General features: G+C 42.5%; 1 protein-coding gene across 1 annotated transcript in view; it reads right to left on the bottom strand.

The window, feature by feature from the left end:
• Positions 1 to 7,550: 7,550 nt before the first annotated feature.
• Dnajb14 (DnaJ heat shock protein family (Hsp40) member B14) overlaps positions 7,551 to 12,042 on the bottom strand; it is a 43,491-nt gene continuing 38,999 nt past the window's right edge. Inside the window, exons 5-8 of the mRNA NM_001109193.2 lie at positions 11,858 to 11,952; positions 11,110 to 11,219; positions 10,467 to 10,633; positions 7,551 to 8,239 (exon numbers count right to left, since the gene is read on the bottom strand). Coding sequence (NP_001102663.2) covers positions 8,115 to 8,239; positions 10,467 to 10,633; positions 11,110 to 11,219; positions 11,858 to 11,952 — 497 coding nt within the window. The 3' untranslated portion in view covers positions 7,551 to 8,114. The remainder of the gene's footprint in view (positions 8,240 to 10,466; positions 10,634 to 11,109; positions 11,220 to 11,857; positions 11,953 to 12,042) is intronic.

Here is a 12,042-nt window from a genome sequence, read left to right as displayed (position 1 = left end):
AACTGTTAATAGATAAATAGATAAATGTTAATAAATAGATAAGTATTAATAGGTAAATGTTAAAGATAGATATCAATAGATAAATGGGTAGTTTGTGATCCTCTCATGTTTATCAAAATTAAAACATTCATTTCCTGGACAATAATGTTCTCTTGATTAAATTTACCCTTGGTCTTAATTCGTGAATAATTCCCAGCTCCTAGTTCATTACTGGGGACACAGGAGGGATTCATACATTTTTTTGAATGAATGAATGAATGAATGAATGAATGAATGATCATTTCAAGAGGATAATATGCTGGGCATGGTGGTGCATGCCTTGGGAGGCAGATGCAGGCTGATCTCTGAGTTGGAGGCTATCCTGGTCTACATAGTGAGTTCCAGGATAGTGAGAGCTACATAGTGAGATTCTTGTCTCAAAAGAAGGAGAGGAGGAGGAGGAAGAGGAGGAAGAAGAAGAAGAGGAGGAAGAAGAGGAAGAAGAGGAGGAGGAGAAAAGGAAAAGAAAAAAATTGAAGGATGTACTATAATGAAAACAAGCCTTTTTATGGTGAGAACATCCCTTCTTTTTATTCATATGTTGAGATAAATTACAGAGACTGAAAGACAAAAATTTGTAAATCATTCATTAGAACATTCATTAAAAATCAAAAGTGGCTTAAGAGTTCTCACACGAAACCTTATATAAGTTTGATATAACATTAAATTTTTACAAATCAGACCTTCCATTTTTAAACCTAATTATGTGGTCTTGAATGCACTAGGGAAATCTCCTTTACCAATAGCACTTCATTTTGTGTACACAAGGCTTCCATTAAAATCTCACCAAATCTTGAAAACCCATATCACACCTTGGAAATTACCTGCAGCTTAAAAACAAACACCCTAAAAATTGAAATGAAAAGTCTCACATAGCAATCTGATGACCAGAAGTAAAGAAAATATGAAGCACTTTTTAATACAAATAAATTACAGATACCAACTGTTTCTGTCGTACTGTAGTCACCCAAGTCAAAAACGATTCGTTTGGAAGGACCTGGTAAAAGTGCTACAGTGTCCCTCAAAAGCACCTCCCTATGTCACAGTCCTGTTGAAAGGCTAAGCATGACCTTACAGAGAAACCAGCAAGACTTGCCAGCACTTGCATCAGGTGCCTGTTGCCTCTGTGCAGTTACTAGACAGCACAGTAACCAGTCACCCCGAGTTTTAATAATTTAAACCAGGATATTTCAAGAACCACTTCTGGGTTACCAGGCTCAGAGAGATACAATTTTATATGACGCGCGGGCCTCATGATAGGAATCCGAATTAAAACATGGAGATCAACTGAAAATATTTCACAGTGACGAAATTCTATTGACTAATGGTCAATTTTTAAAATAAGAACCCACCAATGGAAGCCCTGCTCTGTGCAAACAGTATGGTACTTATTAAACAATCACATATCTGAGGTATTAGCTGGAAAAAATTATATATACATTTATATATATACACTTATACATGGACACATCCACAGAATATTCACAAATCTATTGGCCCCTACACCAGCAGAAGATCAAATGAATGGAAAAAGAACCATGTGATAGGAAAAAGTTACACAGAGGGCATTTACAAAACCGCGGTTACGTGCTCCTTAATATAAGGAGCATGTGTTGAGTAAGTGCTTTGAGGAAAATAATGTTTCCATTCATAGGAAAGTGTCTGTTTTAACGAGATGAACCGAAAGGGGAGCCTGGATTCAGGACTGTGATGCCTATAGGTTTGCAAAAATTGCTTGAATAACCTGGTTCTGTCTCCTTTCTTTTAAAATTATTACTATTAGTATTATACTTGGGACAGAATCTTACAAGGTACCCAGGATAGCCTCGAATCCATAATGTCTCTGCCCTGCTTGCTCTCCCAGCTGTTGGGACTACATGTATGAGCTACCAAGCCTGACTTGTATTTGCAGTGGAAAACTGGATTGTAGATGGGGAAATGTGGAAGTTATTGTTAGGCTATCCTTTTCTTTTCCATGGCTTACAGAGAATTTTAAGGATTTTAACTATTCTGATATAACTACTAGACAGGGGTATTTTAACCTTTCCATTATTAAAAGTCAGGCTGTTCATTTTCATACATTTTCTATATGAATAATAAAAAGTGTTCTGGGTTTCCTCTCAGTTTCCCCGACTCAATAAAAAAGGAAGGATAGCAAAACGTCCAGAACTGAGACCAAGCTTCGTGTGGGAAGCTAAATAAAGACATTCATTCCTCTTTCAACCGCGTGGTCCTTTGTTATAATACTTGACTAACTGAAGTGATGGCTTATTTGGCTCTCTGGTCCACCACGGAACATTTCACTGCTTTAAAAACTGGGAGTTGGCTTTTCTTCTTAATGAAATACCTGAAAACCCAGTAACAGCCATATCGTGTTTTCAGTACTTGTATTTCAAATATTACTGATGAAGATTTCCTTTTTATTTTACATATTAGTGTAAAAGGCTTAACAACAGGAAAAGTTAAGCATAAAAGTGCATGTGAAGTTAAGGACTGCCTTCCACAGTCCATCTCTTGACCTGACACAAAACAGTACCGCAATGCGCTGATGCGGGGGGGGGGGGGGGGGGAGGAGGAGGAGGAGGAGGAGGAGGAGGAGGAGGCAGCGCACGCGCATGCACACAAACACACCTTAAGTACCTTCATTTTTTTCGGACCAATTATTTGAAAATCATAAATAAGCATGTACTGATTACGGAATGGAAGCAGGTCTCACGTGTTATTTTCATTTGTTAGATGGAAAACCTGAGATTTCTCAGCATTCAACTAACCTGGTTAAAAAAAGAAATAACTTCGAGATGACTAAATAACTAATGCCAGTGCATTCGGGAAGGAGGAAATTGAAAGGAGAAAACGTGCTGTCCCCATTCCTCCCGAGTGTGTGTGTGCGTGTGCGTGCGTGCGTGTGTCTGTGTGTGTGTTTCTCTATGTATAAAGAGATAAAATGTCAATTACTGGTAAGTATAGCTACTGTTTCCAAACTTACAAAAGAAAAAAAAACTAAAGACCTAATTAATGTGCAAAAGTAAAGAGCTACTGGGTAAAGATAGAAGTGATCGAATGAAATTATGAAACTCCGTGTAGCTAAAAATAAGACGGGGAGATATTGGGGTTCTATTATAAGAGTAATGGGCAAGCAAAGAATCTGTCAGCTCAAGCCATCCGAAGACACAAATTCAAAGATGCCAACTGGTCCCCTCCACAAGACAGGAAGCTCCGAGGACTCTGTTCACTGGCGTGCTTTCTGTGTGGTTTACGATACTGCACTCAGCCACCATCTCCCGCAGCTCCTCCTGAGCTTTGCTTACTCTAATCCATAAATGGTACAAATGCGATGGGGCAGCAACGAGCCTCACACATAATACTGTGCAGAGCCATAGAGGATGCCATGCTGTGTTAGTGGCTCTCGATCCGATAACCGGACCTCTCCTCTCTGTCCCACTAAAACTGGAAAAATACACCAAAAGTTTCTACAAATTTTCTGACAGCTATGAGCCGTCAGAGTTAATCAGAATGCTACGTTTTTAAGTGATTTTTTTCTACAGGCTCAAGAAAATATTTAAAAGTCTATAGCATGCGCTCACTTTTGCAATGTGTACTGAAGAAATTACTGACAGTACGGAGATTAGCATGGCGCCTGAGTGAGGGTGACACAAAAAATTCAATAAGCTTCTATATTTTTTAATTCAACGAATGAAAGGCAAGTAGAAGTTAAGAATAGGCTCGGGGAACTACTTGAAGAAAAGAGGAAAAGCGGGAAATGAGACCAGTACCCATCAACGTTATCAGATGTTGGACTGCAGGCCATAGGTGAATGCTACAGCCAGCTTTTGTCAAACAAACTTTTTTTTTTTAAAGCGGGCAGAAGTAACTGTGGGGCCTGTGATGGTCATAGCAATGAGAACACGTGGCCACTGAGTGCTCAGCCTACGTGAACCATCTAACATTACCCACTTCCAGAATCAAGGAACACCGCAGAACAGTGCGGGGGTGAATAACGAAAGAAGGAGTGAAGTGTTTGTGGAACAGTGTTTCCTGGCCATGTCATAGTCACCACACTCTGTGATTCTGTGCAAGTTGTCTATAAGATTGGGTCTGTCCACATCCTGCCCTGGAGGGGGAGGGGCTCATGAGGCCCCCCCCAACCCTCCCTGACAATCTATGGCAGTGGTTGATGAGAGAAGGAAACACATTTTTCTTCAGGGTTGCAGGCACTGGTCCCTATGTTCCTGTAAATAACCTTGACCTATGCCCCTACATACAACTGTAATAAAAAGTCATCATCATCATCAACAATGTCAACAACATCATCACCACCAACAGCAGCAGCAGCAGCAGCAGCAGCAGCAGCAGCAGCAGCAGCAGCAAATCATCAACAACAACAAGTCTTGAAAGGAGAAGAGGGACAAGCTGGGAAGAAGAAGAGAATGAGTGAAGTAGGAGGGGAACAAGCGCGTGTCACAGGGGTGAAGACGATGAAATGTATCGTATGCGTGTATGAGAATGTCACAATGGAAACCCACTCTCCTATATAAGTAACGTGTGCTAATAAAACACATTAAAAAAGAGAAGAGGGGAAAATGAAAAATATTGCACATAGTTACCAGGGAGAAAGAGCTGTACCTCTGCAGTGAAAGGCTAAGGTCTGTTTTAAGTTAAGATCGGGCTGGTGTGAATGCTCAGTGGTGAAACACTTCCTGCCTAAGCCTGACAACTTGAGTTCAATCCACAGAATTGAACAAGGTATAAAAAGAGAACTAACCCCTTCGAGGTGTTCTCTGACCTCTACATGTGCGTGTGCACACACACACACACACACACACACACACACACACACACACACCACAAACATAAGAATCAATAAAATAAAACCATTGAAAACAGTTGCAGGAATCGCAGGAATGGCAAGCAGCTGAATCACAAAAGCTCGAGGCTGAATGTCTGCATTAAAGGTGAGGCAAACCGAGCAAGAGGAAAAGCTGTGCCAACCGAGACAATCCGGGCAAACCTGGCTGCAGATGAAAAGGGAACTAAGGAAAGTTGCTGAGGTGAAGCAATGTGCACAAAGCGTCATTCTTCACGTCTCCAGTAGGAAAACCAAGGGCTAAAAAGAACTGCACTGGACTTAAGCTCTTTAAAGAAGAGCAAAGGGCTTAGGTGAACAAGAAACTTAAGAACTTGGTTGCCACAGAGCCTTAAAAACTAGAGAATTTGAAACGATATTCCAATGGATATGTTAAACGTGAGATCCATGATCTGGATGGCAAATAAAAAGCTATGTGTTCCTCTAAATGAAAATATCACTGCCAGGTATGGGAGTACATGCTAATAAACCCAGCATGGTGGGGACAGGGTAGAGGGCCGGCCAATCTCTGTGAGATCCAGGCCAGCCAGGTCTCCACTGAGAGTTTGAGCCAACCAGAGCTAAAGAGTAAGACCCTGACTCAATTTGAAAAACCAAACCAAACAAAACAACAAAGATACAATGAGCATCCACTAAAAACACCATAGAAGCAGCGTGTCAGTATCTTGGAGGACCAGAGGATACCAGGAGAAGCTCCAAGCCTCATCATCTTGTACCAGAGAACACAGTCAGCAGGTGGCGAAGATGTAAATGAGTTAAAAGAATGACAACGGCTCCATGGAATTCAGAAATCCCCGCAAAGTGGACACTGAAGTGACAGCTGAGGGAGGAGCTTCTAGTGAAAGTTGAAACCACGGCGAGCTGTGTTCAGAGGCACATGGCCTCGGAAAACAACTCACATGGACTGAACAGCACTAACTCAGGCTAACGGGCAGACAGGAAGTCTGCCGAAGGAAGCCCAACAGAACGGAAGGCTCTGGGAACAAGGCTGGGTGTGCCCTGGACCTGTGAGCCCGAAACTGATGTAAAACTCAGCTGCAGGTTTATTCTAAGCCAACAGCACTGATTCCTACACCGAGCCCCCCGCCTGCCTTCGTGAGAGCACTCAGCAGAACCTGGGCACGAGGCAGCCAAAACTGACAGACACGGAGTGGGCAGGAAGGAAGCTGCTATGGAACACGGTTCTTTGAAGTTATTCCTCTCCAGACTCTACTTTAGAGAGTAACAAAAATAAGTAAATTGTGAGGCTAAAGTTTCTACTGAAGACGAGAAGATGTATAGCATTTTAATAGTTTCGCAGGAAACGTATTATGTGGAAACTTAAAACAAACCTTCACGTTCTTCAGCACTCCTAGTTTCAAAGGTCATGTTTCTAGCAGGGTGGTTGGGTTCTCCAGACTCCTAGGACAATGTGTGTAATCCAACCCACTATTAAATCAGTATTTCTACTGACGAAGCTGATGGCAGAACACAAGAGACCGCTTGAGTTCAACAGATGACATAAACCAATAATATTTAGGGAGAAATCCGTAATCAAAGGCACAAAGTCACTCTGCCTAACATTCTTGTTCTTGGGCAAAGGATTGGGGGCGGGAAATATGACAAAAACTACCAAAAATATGTTTGTAATTCTTTAACTGAGTGAAGCAAAACCCTCGGGCCATTGCTACCATTAAACACAGGAGAGCAGAGGTCACGTCTAACTCAGTAGGCAGCCAAGCTTCAAGTCCCGGCTGTAGTTTCTCACTTTACATCACAGATTTCATTACAAGGCGCTTACTCTAAAGACCTGATGAGTGGCTGGGTTGGTGGAGCTCAGCATGCTCTGATGGCCTGCTGTCAATCACTGCTCTCATGGCCTGCTGTCAATCACTGCTCTGAAGGCTTGCTGTCAATCACTGCTCTGAAGGCTTGCTGTCAATCACTGCTCTGCTGGCCTGCTGTCAATCACTGCTCTGAAGGCTTGCTGTCAATCACTGCTCTGATGGCCTGCTGTCAATCACTGCTCTGATGGCCTGCTGTCAATCACTGCTCTGATGGCCTGCTGTCAATCACTGCTCTGAAGGCTTGCTGTCAATCACTGCTCTGAAGGCTTGCTGTCAATCACTGCTCTGAAGGCTTGCTGTCAATCTCTGCTCTGAAGGCTTGCTGTCAATCACTGCTCTGAAGGCTTGCTGTCAATCACTGCTCTGATGGCTTGTTGTTAAGCACTGCACTAAATGCTGTTCTATCTCTGCACAGGGCTACTTTGGCCCAACACACCATGCTGTCAAGTAAGCCAGCCTCAGTCGGAAAGGCACAAAGCTGGGCGTAGTGGTCATTTTGTTCTTATTACTTATGTGTAGAAGAATCCATTTGCTTTGGGGGGTGCTGCTTCAGTTATCTCCATGAAACTGAATTTCCATAGGAAGAAAGGTCATCTTTTGTTTCAGAAGCTTCAGTAGCCTTGAAAGACACATAAGTGAACATTTGGGGCTAACTTTGAATTACTGGAATTGTGAATGGCGTAATTGCAACTTACCATGGAAAACTCACTTAGCGTAATATTTGTCGTCATATTTCATTTAGAATCTATCTTATAGCATTTCATTCCTATGTATGGCTTAGCAATTCATAAACTAAAGAGCAGACTGGTAGTAAACACTGGTTCGTTTATATCATTATATATTCTGAAATATAAGAACAATATTAAAAGTGTCGATTCCTTCTACACTGATATAAGATTTTACATAAAGTTTTGTTTTTTCTTTTTGAAAAAAATTTTCATTGTTTAAATTGCACACACCCAAACACCTCATGGGAAATGTGACTGTGTCCATTCCATCGGCCTGAACGGAGTGTCTCATGGAGCTAAACACTAACGTAATTTAAATAAAAGGCAAGCGCTCATATGTATACAAAATCATCCTAGAAATATTTACATGGCAAAGGAATACTGGAGACTCACAAAACTGGCAATTGCTACAGGTGTGATAATCCTCTCCAGACCTCGGAAGGAATCATGTAAGATTTTAAGAGAAAGTAATTGCAGAAGCATACTAAAATATTTAGTTTTCAGTTCTTACTATTGAAATGAGCCAGTAGATCATTAACAGTCCAAGGTCTCAGGAATCAACTACTCAGCTTAGTCTTTAATCAAGTCTTCTTCGCTTCATGGCGACATGGAATTTACAGAAAAGACAGTACAAGGAAGGGAGCGGGCAGCACTCGGTTACCCGCCCTTGTACAGGCTGGTCAGCCGCTCCAGCTCTTTGCAGTTGTCCATGCTCAGGGCGTCCGCCTTCCTCCGTAGCCGTTCATCACGGTACACTTTTGCTGCATACTGCATATCTGTTTCTGTATGTCAGATGGTTGCTAGTTAATAATAATTTACATCACCTTAGTTGCTTAAGTTTAAATAACACTCTATATATGTATGTGTATATATATATATATATACACACACATACATTCATACTTCTCTTAACTGACTTTGAAGAAAGAAATAAAAAAGGAAGGAAGAATCAAGTATGATTCCTATAAACTACTTCACTCAGAGTTTTTCTTTTATTTAAAAGAATTTTTCTTTGGACAGGGTCTCTACATAGTCCTGGCTGTACTGAAACTCACTATGTAGACCAGCCTGGCCTTGAAATCAGAGTGCTATTATTAAAGGCATTCACCACCACATCCGTTGGGCCTTTTCTTTATATAATTTTACTTTGAACTTAGCACACAGAATCAACATCAAAAAGAAATAAGGCAAGAGCCCTGCCACGCCCCCCCCCAGAGCCCTCCCCTGTCACCCCTGAGCCAAGTGGCTTAAGTGACTGCTCTGGAATATTCTCTGGGGCTTTTCTAAGATATTACCTGAGAATCATGGCTGCCAGTGGCTGTGTTTGTTGTGGTTTTGTGATAATCCCAACACTTAAAAACAAATTAAAACATGTTCTTCCTCCTTCTCTTCCTCCACTTTTTCTTCTTCCTCCTCTTCCTTCTTCAGAATGGACTTCATTAAATAGCCCAAGCTGGCCTCAAATGTGTGGTCCTTCTGCACAAGCACCCCAAGTGCCAGTATTGTGTGTGTATTCACACATGACAAAAACTTGGAATATATGTGCACCCCCCACCCAAAGATGCAAATACCCCCACCGCACAACTTGAATCAATCGCCATAACTTTGCCTGCTAGAGTCATATGATGAGACCTTAAGGCTAAACGTATTACATGCCTGGTCATGGGAAAATCAGACTAGACCTGAGCTAGAAGCCTGCTCTTCCCAGATAGTTTTCATGGTGCCAAAAAGCTATTCAGACTGATGAAGCATTGCTATGCACAGTCTAATTCAGCTGTGGATGCTGTGGCCCAACCTACTAATCTTTTAGATAGTATGTGTCTATCATAGAATAAATGCTATAGCTGTTATGGGTGGGGGGTGAATAACTACTTTCTGACCAGAGTTGAGGTCCACTTGACAGGAAAGCATTCACGTGGTACTGTAAACCTAGACAAAACCCTATGGCTAAAAGGCCACAGGCCTGGTTGGAGAAGCTACTCTGTTGTTTTGCTAAATGGACACAATGAACTTGTCCTTAAATACTTGTTTACAATCCCATGATTAACATGCTGCCATCTTCGGAGAGAGAGTTTGTCTTTGCGATGAATGGTGGTGACTACAGACTTATAAGCTGTCCAGGTAATGAGCGTATGTGACTGCAGAAGGTGCAGCCCTAAACAGGACGTGGCTACCATCCCTCCAAAGCTCAGGGAGCATGGGCAGAAGGCAGAGCTGGACGGGCTGGAGGGATGTGGCGTGATGTTCACAGGCATGATGTCATTGCTGCTCTCATGAACTCACTGTAGCTATGGTCCGCAAGATCTGCTTAGCACTGGGTCCATCAGCACCCTTGCATAACAAAATAACACTGACTGGCCTAAGCCACCATGTTAAATGCTTACTGAACCTCATGCTGTAGTGATAAGGTACCTAGTTTAGAGGCAAGTAAATTGGTCTTCCGGGTAATGTGAGATTGGAGGAAGTATCAAGTAAGGCAATCTACTCAACGAAATGTTTATTAAACACTGTAGGTTCTTACACTATACAATTACTATAGTTTGCCACATGTATAAAAATCACTACATGCAATCCTCAGTAGACATGCTAGATTGCTTCCAGAACCTCCAGACGCTAAGAGAGAAGGATGTGTAAGTGTCCTGTACAAACATCTGTGTTTGCATAGAGCCTATACCTATGCATATTACTTCCGGCTTACACATGTTGCCTAAGGTGGTGGCGTCATGCAGCAAGCGTTAGGGCGGATGGATTAGGGAACATTGACAACAAAAACATCCGCACACATTCGGGACAGGTACAACGGCTCTTTTTCTGCACCATTTTGATTGGCGGCTGATTGAAAACAGGGATGAGAGAGGCCTGAGACACGGGGGCTGACTGTACTTATTCGTGTACTGAATTCCCATATAAACCACGTGATCTCTGAGCACTCCTTAGGTAAGGAAATCCACAGCAATGACTCCGGAGACTCCAAGGCTTTCTAAGACAGTGGGAACATGACAGACTTACTCTGCTGCCTTTCTTTCCAGCAGTTATTCCGGATGTTAGTCACGTAATCCTCTTCCACACTCTTTTCTACCTTCTGTAACAGCGCTCCTTTATATTCGCTTTTAAAGTCCTTGTTGACGTAGTACACCACGCCCAGGTTCTCCGTCTGCATTTTAATAGTTTGTCCACTGCAAAAGAGACAGATGGTTATCCTTCTTTTAATTAAGATTGTGTCCTACTGCGCAAATCAAGGAGCAAAGGGGAAAGTAATTTGAAGTGAACATCAGTATTAGTTACATTCTCAGAAAACAAGCCGCTTTTTACAGAGGATTCAGATTGTTTTTAAGTTAGGCTTCCTTTATCTCCTGTTCACTTAAATCGTCTCTCACTTAATGACATTTGTAGAAGAGCAATCACTTTGTCCCCTTCCTTCCTGTCTTTCATGTCAGTGTATTAACTACCGTGTTAAATTCAAATTCAGTCATAGCCCTTCTGTCCTTATCCACAGTGGGACAGAAGTGTACGCCACCAAGAAGGACAGAAGAAACGTATCACTTGTGTTAGCTATTAAGTTAGGGACACTCCCGTAGATGAGTGGGCTCTTGAAAGCATCACAGGACGCTCCAAGGGAAGACACAACAGCAACTTTCGCTTGGCTACTTACGACCTGGGGTATAAGGAATACGGAGGATTGGAGACCATCAGCTGGCTTAACAGGGACACAAGGATCAGCACAATGACAGGCATGAGCTGGATAAACACGGAAAAGCCTCCCTGAAAAGAGACCAGAGGGCGTAGACTGGGTCAGACCGTCACAAACCAGCGGCCTGCCATACACTCTGATAGGGATTCCTGTGGCCATTGAGGGCAGTGCCTTAGGGCTGGATCCCGCTTTACAGATAAGCAAGCCCCCTCGGGTCACACACACAGAGACGACTAGGTGTGTGCCTGGATGTGTGGTGGGGCTGCCTCAGGCCTCTTCACGTCTAGCCTTCTGTCCTCTCCACTCAGCTTTGCATGTAAGAGTTTAAGCGATAGAAGCCGCCAAGTGTAGCTGCCTTTGAACCAAGCAAAGGCAGACAGACTTCTGACTGAGTTTGTCTGCATCGCTTCATAACCTTTCGGGATCAATAAAAAGACATCACCTTCAGAACATGCAAAATACAGATCTTCCTTTGTCAGAATTACGCAACAGCAAACTGGAAGGATGACAGTGCGGCCATCACCCTACTGTGGCCTCTACCCCTGCACCTACATTACTCTCACAGGACTTCTGAGTCTCTTTTGAACACGTGCTAAGAGAAATGTCATTTTTTTTCCTAAAACAACCTGCCCTATTTTTAGTCCACTCTAATTGCTTTCCTGAACTGGAACTTGACATTTTGAGACTTATTATTACACTGTAAACATACATCTCCTCTTTCTTCTTCTCTTTCGTGCCCACTGTGTCGGTGCTGATGTTGATGGCTGTAAGCAGCCCGGCCATTTGAAAATGAATGTACACTACCTGGGAAATTAAACACAAGGCGAAGTTAGGAAACAACTGTGAATGGGAAAAGAAAATGGCTTTCCCTGTTTATCTGCTTTCCCTGTTGTG

The sequence above is a fragment of the Rattus norvegicus genome, chromosome 2 (genome assembly GCF_021556685.1).
Source record: "Rattus norvegicus strain SHRSP/BbbUtx chromosome 2, alternate assembly SHRSP_T2T, whole genome shotgun sequence".
Taxonomy (NCBI): domain Eukaryota; kingdom Metazoa; phylum Chordata; class Mammalia; order Rodentia; family Muridae; genus Rattus; species Rattus norvegicus.
This window is presented reverse-complemented; position numbering and strand designations above follow the sequence as displayed.